Source organism: Alligator mississippiensis, chromosome 6 (assembly GCF_030867095.1).
Source record: "Alligator mississippiensis isolate rAllMis1 chromosome 6, rAllMis1, whole genome shotgun sequence".
Classification (NCBI taxonomy): domain Eukaryota; kingdom Metazoa; phylum Chordata; order Crocodylia; family Alligatoridae; genus Alligator; species Alligator mississippiensis.
The window spans coordinates 92,532,427-92,550,724 of record NC_081829.1 but is presented as its reverse complement, the minus strand read 5'-3'; the positions used below and the strand labels follow the sequence as shown (position 1 = coordinate 92,550,724).

Below are 18,298 nucleotides of genomic sequence, written 5' to 3'. Positions count from 1 at the left end.
GACACATGGAAGATATTGAATTTTAACCAATTTGTTAAATGAAATCTTCGTAATTTTACAAGGAGGAAGCAAGTTTTACTGTCTAAGACCCTGCTCCTGCCTTTGTTCGAGGTAATTTGCATTATCACAGAGCCCAGAGATATGTCACCACATAAGAAATTCCTGCCCAAAAGAGCATACCATCTCTTTACTCTTCTGGGAAATATGAAACATCATGGCCAGAAGGAAATATGACTCTACATCCTGCTTGCCACAAAACAAGGTAAACAGACTATTCCAGCTTTCCTCTGAGCCTAATCTGCATAAGAAAACTGTGCCAATGTGGACATTTTACCACACCTTCAATTAAATACGAACTTTCATTTCTACCCAGGAGAGCTTTTACAGTCTTTTCTCCCGTGCCTGAAGAAGGGTGCTTGTGCCCAAAATCTTGCAAATAAAGACATTTCTTTGCAAAAATCTAGTTAGTCTAATAAAAGATACCACCTCTACCACAAGTTCTGGTTCATTATGAGGAGAGTCTGTACAGATTGTAGGTCCCTGAAGAGAAACCTTATAAAACCAAAGCAGTGCAGTCAGAAAACAGCAGCTGATGTGCCAACAGACTGGAAAATGTAGGCCATCTAAGTTGGTGCTAAATACCAAATTAACAGCTAACTCTTATTTGTGCCTTCTGTACCTTATTCTTCACCCACCTACCACTGAATTTTCCTTAAGCACCCTTAGATTTACCATACATATTTTTATGTCTGTTTGTATTTTCATGGTTTGATTTGTATGCTGTCAGCCCAGCTATGCATTAGGAAAAGTTAATCCCATGTTTTTCCCCAGCAAATCAAAGATATATGACTATAACAGAACTGGGTCTCCAGGGGCAGCCGTATAGCTCCTGCCCAACTCTCTCTAAAACGCCTGCCACGCCTTGATTTTATTAAACTATTAAGGAAGGGAGGATGCCCATGGGTCTTAGAGTGTCTCCTTCTCACTTCCAGCCACCAGCAGGTCCCACCCAGACCCTACTGGCCTCAGTTTGCACCCTGAGCTGAATGGGCCCTCTCTGTCCATCCATGCCCCCAAGGCACACATAGCTTTAAGGGCTAATCTCTGCCATCCCCAATACCCATGCCCCTGCCTCACAGGTGTCATCAACCACCAGCCCTTTTGGGCCATAGCCTCATCCCTGATGACTAGACCTCCCTGCCCAGGCACTTCGCTCACCTCGGCTACTCTCCAGTTAGTTTTCTAGGCTTGTCTGCTTCTCCCAGGCATTTCCCTCCTTGGAGCTACTCCCAAGCACAGCCTTCCCACCTGCACTCCCCACCCAGCACTTTGCCTGCACAGGCTGGTCCCGGGCATTACATCCACCCTAGCAGGCTCCTGCTTCTGCCACTCTCTGAACTTCAGGCCCTTGGCCCCAATCTCTGTGCTGCTGTGCTCTGCCTCTGCCCTCTCTGGGCTATGGGTATCTGGCCCCGATCCCTGGGCAAAGCAGGGCTACAGTGCCCTACCTCTCTGGGCTATGGGACCCTGGCCCTGATCCCTGCGCAGCTGCCCCGGTCCTTGGGCTACTGTGCCTGACCTCAGCCCCTCTCCGGGCTACAGGTTCACCCACTCCTGTTCCCAGGCCTATCACTTGCAAGGCCTGCCTCCCCAGGCTACAGGAGCTGCCAGGAGCTTCTCACCTTGTGGCACTCGGGGTTAGACAACCTGACCAGCTCAGGCCCTTGGCTTATGTAGCTGAAATCTGGCTTTCTTCCACTCAGGTGACTCCCTAATTAGTCCCCTTTGCCACCTGAAGGCTGCTTCTCAGGCCACCACACTCTGTTAAAATGACAGGTGCACCAAGCCCCCTGCTTTCTCCAAAATCAGCTATTTTTAGACGTGCTTTGAAAAGGAAGTAATAATGACATTTTCTTTTGACCATCCTAGTAACCTAGAGCACTAAAGGGACTGCATAGTTTGAAGGAATTCATAACAGGAGAAAGGTGCAAAAGGCAAGAGGGTTTTTTTGGAGTGATGTCTTTTATTGGACCAACACTATGATTAGGTTAAAGTTAGACAAGCTTTCAAATGCAAAGCTTTGCATTCAAAAGTTTGTCTAACTTCAGCTCAACTATGCAGTTGCCCTAATAAAAAACATCACTCCAGCCACTCAACTATGCAGTTGAGCTAATAAAAAGCCCTTGCCTCTTACAGTTCGTAGACTGTCACGGTGACAATTTCAATGTAACACTATCATAACATGGAAGATATCAAAACTTTCCATTTGCAATGCAGACTCACAACCGTAAGAAGTGACCTGAATAAGAATGCTTTACATTCAAAAGCTTGTCTAACTTTATCCAGTTGGTCCAATAAAAGAGATCATCCCAAAAAATCCTTGCCTCTCTCATAATTCCTGGACCATGGCAGTTACAGCATCACTCTAAAACTACTATAATAGGATTAAAGAGCATTGTGGTTTTGAATCACCAGTTACACCCCACATCATTAGTGTGTGAAAGTTACTTTCATCCGATGGATCTTTGAAGGATCGTATGAAATGAACTGTTAGCTGAGTATCATCCTATCGCCACTATTAGCCCCTTACTGGCTTTCAATAGAAAGACCAAAGATGGAATGGGTCATATTAAAGCTCATCTTTGATACCCGGGGGCATGGGGTGCTCCATGTCAGTAATATGGAGTATTTTACAATCAACAAATACAGGATGGCGAATTCCCTTTTCAGTGGAATCCTCTTATCAGCCTTACAAATGAATTACTTGTCCTCACACAGCATGTTAAAGGAACGTGCCAGGTAGAAAGAAATCACACTTGTCAGAAGTATCTTTACCTACTAATATTAAAAGAAACGCCTAAAATGACTGTAGTTAGAAGGGATGAGAGAGTTCTTTGTGAGTTTACTTTGTGAAATTACAGCACGTTGTGTATAATCGATTTCTCCTTTCTTCCCTTCTCTGTATAGCCATTCTCATGCGTTCCTGCGAGTCTTTGAGCAATGAGGGAAGTGAGAACACTTTAAAACGTGTTTGCAAAACCACCTAGGCTGGCAAAGGAACTCAGGAGCCCCATGGGGCAGCACTTCAAACTCCATTTAACTCTCTTCTTTAATTGCCTGGGCTTCGGGTCAGTGGTATATTTATTACTACCCACATTTATCAGTTAATACCCAAAACCCCCAAACTTTTTTGGCAGTGCAACAGGAATTTCCTAGGCTGCCTCTGTACTTTCAAAGTCCAGGTGCAGTTCAGCTGCACAGGGTCGCTTCAGAATTCACCTTGATTAAATGTATCCAATTTCCTCTTTAAAAATCCCCCTTCCTACAGTTGTGGGAAGTGGAAAGGCGAAGTCCTTTTACATTTTTCTCTCTTTACCCCTCTTGATATATTTGACCATTAATTGACTGACTGTTCTCTTCTGGGCAGGGCTGCAGTTTCCTTTTTCATTTTAGTCATCATAAAGCCCATTTTTGTCAGTTGTATTTTTAAAAGACCACAAGTAACTCTGGTGTCAGGCATTTGCTAATCCCCAGTAACGTTCAGGGCTAGTAAAGGAATTGGGAAGAAGTTTCCTAGGGATCACATTCTCTCCTTTCTAATTCTCACAAGCTCTTATTACTCGTATTACTCAAATGGGTTTCTGCCTTTTGTGCTGGAGCATTTTTGGTACAGCAGGTTGTTTTCAGGAGCAAAGCCAAAGCCCTTATATCCAGCACACTGTTCACCATTGCTGGGAGCTGCACAAATCCTTGTTGCAGGCATGAAACATCTGTTCTTGTTAAATGTCATCTCCATGTTGGAAAAATGTGTTTAAACTTCAGTATCTTCCATGGAGGAATGCTATAGTACTTTTAGACTCAGATCCAAAAGGGACTTGGGTTTAGTGACACTAAGCATTTCCACACCTAACTTTTCGGTGCCAAAGCCCCTGGGTATCTACAAACACAAAGTAGGCACCTACGCTCCGTTTACAGTGAATGGGAAGTTAGGAACTAAAGAAAGAGATTCATAACAGCCAGGAGCCTCAGCAGAGGGACCCAAGGCAGCTCATATGAAATAGTGCAGAGAGGATTTGTGTGAAATCCCACCTCTTATTCTCCTAGTCAGATGCCCAGATGAAACCCTAAATTATGTGCCTATGTGAAACTGGGATTTGGAGCCCAAACTTCTTATTGCATTTAGATGCCTAAATTGTTTTTTTGCATAAAGAGGCCTGGTTCCCTCTATTAAAAAAAAAAAAATGTTCCTGGAGGGCAAGGAGGAAGTGCGGGCAGTAGTACTTTTTATGTAATAAAACCAGTGACCAGAGCAGCCACCCAAGAAGTGGAGACCTGGGCTCTAAACTTGTGGTTCTCAACCTTTTTTGGACTCAAGACACCTCTCACTGGACCTGAGGCCCCCTACATAACTTTTGTGAATCGAGTGGCACCCAATTTCAAAAATTAATTTATATATTACAGTGGTTGCCTCTTGAGCAGAGTCCAGCACTGCACCGCCCCAGTCCCGCTGCAAGCCCAGGGGCAGCAGGACCAGCCACACACACCATGGCTTGGGCTGCCCCCATGCCTAGGCCAAGCAAGGCCGAGGGACATGCTGTAAGCCAAATAAAATCCCATGGTGGGTGAATCCAGTCCACGGGCTGTATTTTACCCACCCCTTGCCCTGAAGGATTCAAAACAACTCTTCCCCAAGAGGGTGCCTGAACCACCAGGCTAAAGAGTAGCCTGGGTTTGGGAGCATTCTCCTCCCTTCAAGCTGAAGTTGTGCCAGCGTGTAGAAACCGCAGAAGATTTGGGGTGAAGAGAGTGGAAGCAAGAGTAAGTATATCCCAGTGCAGGGGGAGCCCTGGGAGCGGGCGGAAATTGAACCCAAAAAAGGAGCAACTGAAGGTTTAGGATTTACGTGACGCAGGATGAAACAAGAGGTCCCTATTCAATCGTTTTGGCAATAGAAGAACAGGGGGGTTCCCATAGAGTTGAAAGGCCTGAAGTCTAGTTCAAGTAAAATGAAAAACACATTAAAACTTGACACAATTAATGAGGTGTTCACTGACAGAGAGGCCAGAGAGCTCGGTGCAAACAAGTGAAACACCCCAATACGCACCCTAGATGTTCATATGGCTAATGAGGGCAATCTGGAGATAAACAGGATAAAACTATTTAAGGAATGCATTGCTTCATGCTTCCATTTATAATCCAACCCACGACTAGTTTTAAAAAGGAATTTCCTTCCCTTCTGGGAAGATTGTTGCACAAATGTCTATTGTGGACATTTTATAATGTAGTATGTGGAACAGGGTCCTAGACTAGAAAGATTATCTATCTCAGGGCTGTCCAATTGATGGCCTCTGGGTTGTATGCAGCCCCCAAAAGGTTTGCAAGCAGCCCATGGACTCCTGCCCAGCCCTCGCTCTCCTGCTTTGCTCCCAGTTGCTCCTGCCGTGGTGCCTGGGAGGGAGATGAAGTGCCCAAGCTGAGCGCATGGCAAAGAAAGGAGCCTGCCCTACTGTGGGTGGGTGGTGCATGTGGCTGGGGGCAGGTACTGGGTGCACAGAAGCAGGGGCCAGGCTGGCTGTGCTGTAAGGTGGCATGCATGGCTGAGAGAGATCGGGGAGCCAGCCTCCCTATTCTGTGTGAGCAGTGGGAGCAATGTTGGGCAGTGGGGCATACTGTGATGTGTGGCCTCCAGCTGCTGAGAAGCTGGACAGCCCCGATCTGCCTAGTCCGGCATGGCAGTTCCAGCATTTCTGCACTTCGGCATAGGAGACTGAGCTATCTAGCAGTTGATATCAAACAACTTTTCACTTGCAATCTGGGCTGTTCATCCCGGATGTTCATGCACCAGAAGTTTACTTGCTTAATGGCTTGGCTTGGAGAGGTACCAGCAGGTTCCCAGAATGACTTCATTGTCTGCCAGTAACTTCAAAGTGGGTCTAATCCTGAGATATGCTTAGGGGTTGTTTAGTACCTACATTTTAACAAGACTTGCAAGTGCTTTCCTCTCAGAGGTCTGATGTACACGTTGCACCAAAACAAAATCAGGTTGAATACAATGGGAAATGGAATAAATGCCTTTGAGGCTCTGATGTGGCTGACAAGGTTCACCTGTTTTATATGACAAAGGGTATGAGTTTGTAAACAGTACCTGTTTTTACATGCTGTTGGGATGACAGTAATTTTCTGAATAGATACGGTCATGGGATGGGATGGATGATATTTCATGTCAATGAACTGAAATCATCTGTGTTAATGCCACTTTCTATATTGTGCATAGCAACCAACCATTATGATTACAGTAATGCCTGTTTATCCAGGAAGCCAGTTAAAATATGCATGTGCCAAAACCAAGAATTGTACACACCTGAATTCACTGCAGGTTGAGGAAGCAATGAACTGTGCAGTGCTCTGAATACTAATTTGGATATAACATGTTTGTTCTGATGTTAATAGATCCCCCCATTTGCAGGTTCAATTTTAGGAAAAGCAGCTTTTTTCCCTATCAGTTCATTACTAGAAGGATCTTGAACTGGTGCTGCCCTTACAATATCCCACAAGAGAATCAAATGCCCAAGCAAAGGATCCAAATGATTACATACACTAAAATACTTAAGCAAACAACAGACAAACAAAAAAAAGTACTGCAAAAAATTTGACCTGTATTTTTATTACATGCACAAAAACACTTCAAGCAGAAAAATCAAGATTAAAGGGGCCTGCATATAAGCTGCATAGGTTGACCCTATGTACAAGTTGAGTGTAGTTTTATGTTTCGTTTGCAGAAGGAAAAAAGGTAGACATAACAGAAAAATTATGTATATTGTAGTTAGCTCAAAATGACTTTTTCTTTCTTTTATTCTCTACTCCTACAGAACCCAATTGGAAAAAGAAGAGAGATTTTTAGATTATAATAAAGATCAGAAATCTTCAGAGTCAAAACTTAGTAAGACCATATTGTCACAATAGATGTTGATAACTATTTACTTAGTCCCCGTTGCAGTGAAACTCAATTCATGTCTTGAGTATTATGATTGTTGCCTGGATCCTCGGCAGATAACGTGAAAGGAAGAGAGAACCAAGCATCCATATGGTTTGCCCCCTTCAAAATGTTGATGCTCTTGATAAGATCCCTGACAAGAGATTATTAAAAAACCTGACTAGTCTGAAAAAAGCATGAGGAGCTACAGTAGTACTAACGAACGGAAAAGAAAGGAGAGCTCACTGCACTTAGTTCCTTTACCCCTTTACAAGGGATGCTTGAAGTTAAAGGGTTTCTTGAAGTTAAAAGGCACCTGCTTTTTAAAATAAAAATGACAATTTTTGCAGAAGAGTTAGTGCTGGTCTCCTATTTCCCCTGTCCCTTAATACCAGAACATGAGGGCATTTGGGAGGCAATTTTTAGATGGAGGGGAAAGGGAAGGAATATATTTTTAAACAGCAATTAATTACCTTGAGGATCTTGTTGCTGCTGGGTAATAGTGAAGCAAATAGTTTTCTAGAAAAGCTTGGCTGTAGAAATTAAAGTATCAATGGGCACATCTACACAAGATGCTTTACTGGGCAGTAGACCAGTCTACGGGGCAGTAAGGCATCACCACGTAACCATGCGCAGCAGCTACTGCACAGTAAATGAGGTTAATGTGTGGTTTTCTATTACCAATAAATAGAGGTAGTAGATTAATTGCACATCAGCTACCACACAGTACCGCTTGTATAGACAGTGACTATGATTGAAGTACATAGTTATATTAAAGAAGATTTGATCTCGCTCAACTTTGTAATACTACCAGAGAAGCCCAGAAATGATGCTGTTCCCAGATGTTCGCACAACCCACAGTTAAACACAGACGTTTACACCAAAAAGGGACAGTGTGTTCAATTCCTTAAATAAACTCCTGATTATTTATTGGCAGACAGAGTTCACATATGTCTGGAAGTCCCAACTTATCAGTAATGGGGTCAATTCAAACTGCTCTAGCTGATTTTGGGGATACCTCCAAGGGAAGCCCTGTTCTTCCTTGGACTGAGCACAATGAAAGCTGAACAGTGAATGATCCATAGGCTGCAGGACTGGATTTAATTCTGGCTGGAGGCTACCCTAGAGGATACTGGAGAGTCCATTTTTTGTATAGAGAAAGATGACATGGTCCATATGGCTCTTGCTGGAATAGAGAGGGTGGTATGGGTAAAAAAAAAGGTATTGAGAAAGCCAGATTTATTCTTGCGGAGTAAGGTAAGTGGATGCAGAGTGCATGGCATACCATTGAGAATGCCTTCTGGTTTTGTTCTCATAGAAAAAAGAATGGAACAGAGCAGCAGTCAAAGACCTCTCCCAGCAGCCAGTACCGACTCATTGCACCATCCTTCCAGTATAATATGGATTACAAGAAAGTTGGGAAATGTATTATTATAAACAACAAAAATTTTGAGGATAAAACAGGTAACTTTTTACATTGAGCCCTTATTTTTTTTCACACACTTTGCACTGACATTCCTTACAGAGTAGATTTTTTTTTTAAACTTTCGTTGATCCAAAACTGTCTTTCAACATGAACCTTTGATGAATAATTTTAAATACTGTATATGGTTTTTTAACCGTTTGGGAATTTGTTATAACTGTTTCCCTTCCTACTCACTGTTTATCCTTTTTATTTAGCGTCTGTGTTGCAGCCGCTCCCAGCAGGTATTTTGTGTTAGACCAGGGTTGTCTAGCTTGTAGGTGGCTGGGGGCCAAACATCCCATGGGCTGCATGGCCGGGGGCTGCCCCAGGGCAAGCCATGGGCTACATGCTGCAGGGACACCCCCACTCACTGCTGCACCATGCAGGCCCATGCCCTTGCCATGCCCTGCAGCATGCAGGCCCAGGCCCATGCACACTCTGTGTGCTTCCTGCACCCATGCATTTCATGTAGCCCCAGGCTTACCCCCAACTACCTGGCAATGCCCCAGTGCACTTCCTCACCACCTGGGGCAAGATCAGGGAAGCCAGGGGATGGAGGGGGAGCGCAGAGACTCCAGCTAGTGCTGCAGCTACAGCAATAAGGGAAGCAGCAGCCGGGCAGGAGATACAGTTCACATTTGAAAGAGCTTGCCTTCTTGCTTAACCCACTTCATAATCCCAAGACTTCTGCCCAAGACTTTTATGGGTCTTGGTAAAAACTGAACTTTATTCGTGAGCTCCAGCACAATAATAACATTTCTCAGCTATCATTTGTGCTCTGTTCACATTCCTAACAGAGGTTAAAACTGTAAAGACAGCTCCTGCTCTGAAGACACTCACCAAACCATCCAGAGGTGTATAGGTTTTCCCAATACAGTCTGGAGTTCTGCATTTACACTTTTATTGCCCAGAGTTGGTGTCATCATATTTAAAAAAGCACATTGTGAGAATTAATATACACAGGATAGCAGATTACTGTACGGTGGGAGAATTTAAAATCCTCACCTCTTTGCTTAGCACTGTGTGAACATACTGGCAATGGATTTGTCTACCCCAAATAACTGAAATCAAGTTCTTAGTCCTAGAGGTTGGGGATTTCTGACCTCTAAGGAAAGGGAGGCTGAGAATATAGCACAAAAATTGATGTTGGCATTGTGGTCCAGGTTTTTTTAAATCTACATTATTAGTATTTTAAAAGACTGTCAATGCTGCCAGGGTCATTGTCATGGTATGCTGCACCGAGGGGTGATGCTTACCTGCATCTGAGGTAGACAGGGGCAGAAGGTTGAGAAACATGCAGCGTCTTGTAGGACCAGCTCCTTTTACCATAGGATCTTGCATTAATTCATTTGAGAATGAAAATCATATAGCTTGCTCTGAAGATAGAGAGGTTATTCATGAGTATTTTACAAGTTGGTTTTATATAGAAATACAGACTACATAAAAGTACTGTAAGGTGGATACATAAATGGTTAATAGTCATCTGTGTCTCAATGTCTAGTTTGGAAGAAGTATCAAATGGAGTTCCTCTGGGGTCTGCCCTGGGTATTGTTTAATATCTTCATTAATGATTTGGATGATGGGATTGAGTGCATACTTAGCAAATTTGCAGATGACACCATGCTGAGTGGAGTTAAAAACACTCTGGAGGGTAGGGCAAGGATCCAGAATGACCTGGATAGACTGGAGAAATGGTCTGCAATCAGTCAGGTGAGACTCAACAAGGATAACAGCAAGGTCCTTCACCTGGGACGGAATAATTGCCTGCACAAACACAGACTGAGAAATGACTGGCTAGGCTGCAGTACTGCAGAGAAGGACCTGGGGGGTTATAGTAAACCATAAGCTGAAAATGAGCCAGAAATACGCTCTTGTAGCAACAAAAGCCAATAGTGTCTTGGGTTGTATAAATAGGTATGTCACTTCCAAATCAGGGAAAGTGATTCTTCTGTTCTGTTCAGCACTGATGAGGCCTCACCTGGAGCCGTGTGTCTAGTGTTGGGCTCCGCACTTCAAGAAGGATGGGGACAGTTTGGAAAGAGCCCAACGGAGAGCAACAACAATGATTAAAGGCCTCCGAAACACAACTTAGGAGTCAGGCTTGAAAGAACTAGGGTTATGTTTAGTCTGGGGATGAGAAGAATGAGGGCGGATTTGATAACAGTCTTCAAATATCTGAGGGACAATTACAGAGAGGATGGAGATGGGCTATTCTCTGTGGCTGTGAGAGGTGGGACTAAGTACAATGGCCTCAAGCTTCAGCAGGGAAAATTTAGGTTGTGGATTAAGAGGAACTTTCTGACTATGAAGGTGGTCAAGCATTGGAACAGGCTTTTTCAATTTTTGAGAAGTTGTGGAATCGCCATCCTTGGATATTTTCAAGAGCAGGTTAGGCATGGTCTAGTCAGAGATGATCCTGCCTTGAGCAGAGGTCTGGACTAGATGACCTCATGAAGTCCCTTCCAGCCCTACTGCTCTATGATCCTGTGGTCCTGTATCCTTTACTAGGCAGGTCCTTTCTTGGGCAGATCAGTAAATTAACTCAGATGTTCACGGTTAACTGTCTGAGTTTATCTTCGTTGCTTTGTGAGCAGCTATATTCTTTGCTTTCCGTCAGGAATGGGTACACGCAATGGTACCGATAAAGACGCTGGAGAGCTGCAGAAATCTTTCAGAAATTTAGGGTTTGACGTTTCTGTATACAATGATCGAACCTGCGATGAGATGGAAAGATTACTCAGACAAGGTAATGGTCCTTCCTTTTGTGATTTATCATGCAATAAAGACTTGGCATTTGAACAGTGTGTTTCCCCCTTTCATTGCGCTCTTGTCGTATTTGACTGAGAACGGCCCATTCCCACTTATCCAGTTTGCCTGGATCTTGAATTGGGGTCTGGTGCAGCCCAGCTCCTGCTCTGAAGACACTCTCCAAATCATCCAGAGGTGTATCATGTCCTTTGTCGATGATCCTGTTGCGTTGAAAATATCCCCGATCAGGACTAGATAGGGGGGGAGTGTCCGTTACACAGTGAGATGAAGAAAGATGTTTGTAGCTTCATTATTAAGGAAGTTCAAGATAGTTTTCTTTGCCTGAGAAAAAAAATTGATTTGCAGTTGCTGAGGAGAATCACAGCGATGCTGCTTGCTTTGCCTGCATCTTTTTAAGTCATGGGGAAGAGGGCCTCATCTACGGCATCGATGGACCTATGGCGATCAAGCAGCTGACCACGCTCTTCAGAGGAGACAAGTGTAAAAGTCTCATTGGCAAACCCAAATTATTTTTCATTCAGGTAATGGCCTTAAAGTAAATACTGCTGTGGGAAAGGAAATCTTACCGTTAGTTTTGTAATACATGATAGCTCTGTATGTTAACATGTCAGATCTCTTTGGATAATTCAACCAATAATAGATGGGGAATACGTGGCTATGGATGATGTTTAGTTTAGTTTCTTTTTTAAAGATAATATCCTATGAAGTTAAAAAGAGATATATACGTGTGTATATTTTCAAGTAACTCTTGCCTCCCAACCTTTGCATGTTGCTTCTCTTCCTAGATGGTTACGTAAACTCTTCAGAGCAGATAATTGTCCTGGTAGGATGGAGACAGCTGAGTGTGCTGGCTGAAAACAGAGTTGTCCAAAGCTCTTTGTACATAGACTTTTCTACAGATTATTGCAGTTCTTTCAAGAGAAATATTTGCAATGCTACATTTTCTCTCTAAGGGCGGCCTGCAAGATTATAATGTATTTTTTGCATTATGGAGTTAATGCCATTTTGCTTCAACTTAATGACTGCAGTGCTGATAAACAGTATCAAATTGACAGTCCAGGGGACATGAGGCCCATATTTATCAGCTTGACATGTATGTTTTGGGATGGTATCAAGAATGCAAGTTTCCCTGTGCTGTTTTCCAATTTACCCTCATCTGAAGGGTAATATTGCAAGATGATGCAACTCAAATCACCTCTTTTTTATATCAAGCTCCATTCCCCTCCTTTATTCCTTATGTTTAACTTACCTGTGCAACTCTGTAAAGGGACACGTTAGAACAGGGGTGGGCAATTATTTTGGGCAGAAGGCTGCTTACTGAGTTTCAGCAAGCCATCAAGGGCCACATGACAGGCAGCCCAAATTAATATTATTTTCTATTATTAATATAATTAATATTAATTTTCTAAATTTTTTAGGGGCCCCGCGGACCAGATAAAATGGCCTGGCAGGCCGCATCCGGCCCCCGGGCCGCATTTTGCCCACCCCTGTGTTAGAATGATGTTACAGATGTTTCATCTCTATTTACAGTTCTGATGGAAAGTTGTTACCACTAGATGCGTACTTGCTGGATCTTTGACTGTCTCTTTTAATCTAGTTTCTAAAGCAACATTATTTCTTACCCCTCACCTGAGGGTAAATTGGAAAACAGCACAGGGATACTTGCATTCCTGATACCATCCCCCAAAAAACTTGATACTCGATTCCTCAAAACATGCCGAGAGTAGTAAAACTGGTTGTAGTTTAGTGCATTTGCTAGCATGTTTTAACAAAACACAGTCTTGTCATCTCAGCCATCTGCAAAAATATTAGTACAGTACTTGAGTGCAGACAAGATAAGGCATGTTTAAATACGTGTCACCTGGTTATGGGGAACTAAATTAGAGCAGGTAGTTATGGGGAGCAGCTAACAACTTTTCCTTATGTCTACTAAGTGCAAGGTCCTGTTTAAAATTGTGTTGATTAACTGGTACTTTGTTAAAACAAGATCTATTTCTCATTTTAGACAGACTTTTATTTTTTCTTTACCACTGTCTCAGGCATGCCGCGGTTCTGAATTTGATGAAGGGATACAGACAGACTCCGGCCCTGCAAATGACGCTCTGGAAACAGATGCTAATCCTAGATACAAGATTCCAGTCGAAGCAGATTTCTTGTTTGCCTATTCCACGGTTCCAGGTAAGGAGCTGCCAAGGCTTTTCCCTTTTAACACCTGTGGCATGAAAAGCAATTAGCAGGAATCAAATAGTTTATAATGAACCAGGAAGTCAATTGACTCCATCACCACTGCTTAAACAGAAATGCCATTGATGCTGCTCCCCTGTTCAAGCACACATCCCAATTTTGGAAGGCTAATTTTTGAGAAAAAGATGTGTATGGGATGCAGATTAATAGGGTATATATTTAGGTGTGCAGCATAAACTCTTGCCCTTATGTGCCCATTTTCCCTTTGCTAAAATAAGACTAGTGTACTGAGGATTAAAGAACTAATTGTACGCTCTGCCCTGAGGATGTAAAGCATGCAGCGTGAGTGCTAAGGACTAACTAGCTTCTTTCTGTGCACAGTTGCTTCATAACCTTACTAGCAAGTGCGAGTACCTTTCTCTCTGCCACTTCTGTTCACTCAGACATGTCCGTAAGGAAATAAAAGATGATCTATACACTCTTTACCTGTCTTTCCTTTATAGGTTATTTTTCCTGGAGGAACCCAGGGAGAGGCTCCTGGTTTGTTCAGTCTTTGTGCTACATATTAAATGAGCATGGAAAACAGCTTGAGATCATGCAGATCCTCACCAGGGTTAACCACATGGTAGCCACAAGTTTTGAGTCGCAGTCTGACAACCCGCGCTTCAGCGAGAAGAAGCAGATCCCCTGTCTGGTCTCCATGCTAACTAAAGAACTGTACTTCTGAAAGCAGATTCAAGTGGACTGATGTCAGGGCACGCTTTTCTTGGGGAGAGTTGATCATACAGTCAACTTCCATTTCATTTAATAGCAAAAACAGATTTGTTTCGGTTGCTTGTACCTGTGACAGCCAGTGTATCTGATTGCTCAACCCTAATCAAGGCTCTATCGAAGGAACAAACAACTCCCACCTAGCCCATGAGCTGATATAAATTGCCGTAGCTTCATGTTCATAAACGGAGTTGTGGTGGATTCCCCTAGCTGAGGATCATCGAAGGTTTACCTCTGGTAGCTGTCCATTATACTACTTACTGTACACTCAAAGGGATACTGTCGAGCTCTCTACTATTCAATTCCTCCTCCCCTTGAAAAATTTAGAAAAAACATTTGTGTCTAATTTTTGTCTTAATTCACTGCTGATTTTTAAAAATGTTATTTTACCTTGTGTTTATCGCTGCATCACTACAAAGTGGAACGTTTTCTATGACTTCTTCTTTTATAAGGTAGAAGAGCAGTAAAATTGTATGTAATTCTAGCAACCGGTGTTAGCACCTTGTAGGCAATCAAGGGGGAGCAAAAATTGCATAAGGGTGTGAGTAAGGCAATTTGTGATGATTTAATTTTCCTAGGGATAAAATGTTAGATTCACGGATATCGATTTTTGGAGTCCAGAGAATACTTTTCTCTGGCAAATCCAAATTTGGACCTAAACATGTTGACAGTGCTAGCTAGAAAATATGGTTGATTGTTTCTTTGCTACACTTTACACCAATGCAAAAATGCCTGTTTCCTACGTCCTTTGAAAAATGGTTTTGTAAAGCTTAGGAAACACTTGATCCGTCTTTTTTCTAACAGGGATAAGCTGCATTGTACTGACGTACAGATTCTTGACCAGTAACAGTTATTTCTCTTGACTGTGTCACTCCATATGTATTCTGTCCAATGCTGAATAGTTGGATTATCTAAAGATGTGTTGTTTACAAAAAGAGGAAAAAAAGTCTAGAGGAATGGTATGAATGTTGTCGATCACTTCCAAACAGTTCAACAACTCCAGAGGGTAGTAGATAAGTTTCTTTACTAAATTCCAACAAAAAAATATGCCTTCAGGATCCTTTATCCCTTGTGTTAATATACTACCCCCAGGAGTCACAGCTTCACCACTGGGAAGTTCCTCGGATGAAATTATGGACCTTGTCCTTGTGATAAAATCAAGCACAGTTATTTGTGGTTTTTTTAAGCTTGAACACTAGCCTCTCTTTCTGTAGCCAACGCAAAAAAACAATGACCTGAGTTTTTGAGCTAGGTTTGTGCTGTAATTCTCTAAACTGTAATTAAGGTGTAATGGAAGGTGGGAAAACAAGGACTCAAGTTTTGTAAAAAGTTAGCTGAGAAGAAATCTAGCGTTAATGTGGCAAATAACACTGGAATGAAACCTTCATCAAATGTCACTGGATTGTTTAAAAAAGGGCAATATGAAAGTGTTTTGCCTTGCAAAACCACATTTAAACCCTGCAATAATAGAATTACTCATTTTTTGACTTGAACGGTTTACAGAATAGAAAATGTCTCTTTTGTTATTAAAACCAATTTTGCACCAACAGTCAATCCTAGGATGTTATCTTAAAACACTGGATGTTGTTGTTGTTGGGAAAAAAGAAATAATGAAATAAATGTCTGTTTACTTAGGTTGGATACCTGTCTGTCCTGTAGGGCAGAGTCCAAAAGTACTGCAGAGAGGTCAACTTTCTCCAGGTATCAGAAATACCTTTCTAGTACTGTCATGATTTTGGCATTTGGCACTGATGTCAAGCACTACTTGTTTTTTTCTCTTTAAAAAAAATCTTTCATGAATATTCAGTAGCTATCCCAAAAAAGTGAGTTTTATAAATTGTTCACTTTACCTGGTAATGGGTGAAATAATCAGCCCTTTCCTAATTAAAATACTGTACTGTTGTAGGGTTTCTGGAACACTTTTAAGATGTGTATATGATTATCAGTGCCAAGTTATCACATCTGTAAATGTATTTTCTACTTGTTATTGTGCCAAAATGAGACATACCTCTCTTTCTTCTTAAGAAATGGAAATGTTTGTATCTGTAAATTAGACAAATCTGTTGTTAAAAACTTGATGATAAGATCAGTAAAAATAATTTTTAAAAATTCCCGTATCAACTTGTATGTCATTTAAGTGATTGAAATGGAAAATAACCAGCAGAACGGATGGGTGGTCTGCTGTGGCATCATCCAAATGAGTTTTCCAGCCATACCATCAAAGCATTCCCAAAGATTTGGCTGGTCTCCATGGCTTTGATTCAGCGGGCCAGATCCAAAGCTGGAGTAAGTCAGTCTAGCTCAAGGGGACTGAACTGCAGCTCTGCTGATTTTACACTGACAGCGAACCTCACCCAATATATATCATGTTAGTCTTTACCCAACCAGCTTCATGACCAGGGAATTAAGCTAGCTACCGGTTAGATTAATGTCCTTCTGGTGCTAGATGGATATCATTTTGTGCTTACATTCCCTAACAGGGACTCCTGACATCAGGAACCTGCTTCTATTTCATTAAAAGAAATATTCTCCTGTCAACACTCAATATTTCAACAGTTTTCCAGAAGTTCATTCATGTCACCATGGTCTGTTAGTAGCTGGTTTCCTGAGGCTTACCTCATCTCTGAAGTTTCCCTAATAACATTCTGTTGCTTAAGGGGCTTTCTCCTGCATCAGGTACAATGTAGAAAGCGTTGCACATAAAAAGTTGTGCAACTTCGACACCCAACTGAGCAAGGATCTGTTCTGCCAGGAGTCCTGCAGGGCCAGCTAAAAACACTGCTGACCAAGGGCAGTTAAAAGTTTTTCAAAAAATCAAGACATTTACCAAAGTAACTTCCTTTTGAGCAGTGGTTCTAGCTCCCCTTCCTTTTAGTGCCCTTAATTAAAGCTGGTTGAAAGGGATTTTTAAATTACTAAGCCAAACTTAAAATAACATGTAGTCATCAGGGGTAAAATTAACGTTTGGCATAGAGGGAAGCACAAGGTCACTTGGACTAATTCATACCTGGTTGGTGTAAAGTTGGGTCACTGAATAGCTGATCAGGGGTGCCCATGCCTCTTCTGCATGCCATGAACTTGGCCTTGATGCTAGCCAGCGTGGGACTGGTGATGAAGACCACTTTGGAGAAGGGCTTCACATCAGCTGGGTTCCTCTGAGATTAGCAAAAGCTGCTTGCCCTCCAACGCTTCTGAAGGGGGGGGGAAAAGACATGCCTCATCAGTGTTGAGCTGATGTTAATCAATTCAGACAGTGACTTAAGAACGTTCCAGGAATTCCCACTTATTCGAGAAAACGGCAGCTGTCCGGCTAAGGAGAAGAGCAAACCTCAAAGCGCTCCACTGGTCTCCAGTCCTCCCAGAATTAGCAACAAGTGATCCCTGACAAGCAAAGGGTCAGTTGGAAAGTAGCACTAGCAAAGCAAGCAAGAACATGCTCTTTTTAAAAAACAGGGAGAGATGAAGGCTCAGCTCTTAGGCTTATTCCAGCGAATGCAATAATACACAGATCAAAGATTGAACCCACATTTTGGGCAGATGGAAAGTTACTTTACCTTGAGGAATTGAAGGGAAGGGAGCTGAAGACAAGTTGTTTGACTCATGGAGGGAAACCACGGCCCCAAGTCTAAGGGACCAGTTTCTGTGGATGCCACGAATGTCACTTAAAATTATGCCTGCAAATACATGTATTTGTAGAAATGAGTCAGGAAAAAATAAACTCCAATCGGGAATTTTCCTCTGGCCAGCTGTGCTAGTGTCCTGGCTCCTTCTGAGCTGGTTGAACAGCATAAAATCACTAATAGTGGGAGGAATAATCTGACCCAATGCCTGCGACCAAGATAGTATTGCTTGAATGATGATAGATGAGCTGTAGATAACCATCTGCCGGGCCTTGCAATGACTGATATGACATGAGTTGCTGAATACAACCTAGTTTGGGCGATGAAACAGTATAGAAAGGTACCTGCACTGGACGTTTCAGCAGAGGCCCAAAGTGGGCTTCAGCCTTAGCTTCCCTCTCATTCTTTGTGATGGTCGTCCCAGGTTGGGAAGAAAATGAAGTGACAGGGTGGGATGGGGAAAGTCTGCATAGCCACTACACTTGTTCCAGTCCAAGTGTTACACATTCAGTTTTA

At 42.5% G+C, this 18,298-nt stretch overlaps 1 protein-coding gene across 2 annotated transcripts in view; it reads left to right on the top strand.

The window, feature by feature from the left end:
• Positions 1-16,271, top strand: part of CASP7 (caspase 7) — a 32,231-nt gene extending 15,960 nt beyond the window's left edge. For both annotated transcript variants that reach the window (XM_014594660.3, XM_019485968.2), the window contains 5 exons: positions 8,292-8,437; positions 11,056-11,184; positions 11,553-11,728; positions 13,247-13,385; positions 13,895-16,271. In XM_014594660.3, the coding sequence (XP_014450146.1) occupies positions 8,292-8,437; positions 11,056-11,184; positions 11,553-11,728; positions 13,247-13,385; positions 13,895-14,118 (814 nt within the window). In that variant the 3' untranslated portion in view covers positions 14,119-16,271. The remainder of the gene's footprint in view (positions 1-8,291; positions 8,438-11,055; positions 11,185-11,552; positions 11,729-13,246; positions 13,386-13,894) is intronic.
• The last annotated feature ends 2,027 nt before the right edge of the window (positions 16,272-18,298 follow it).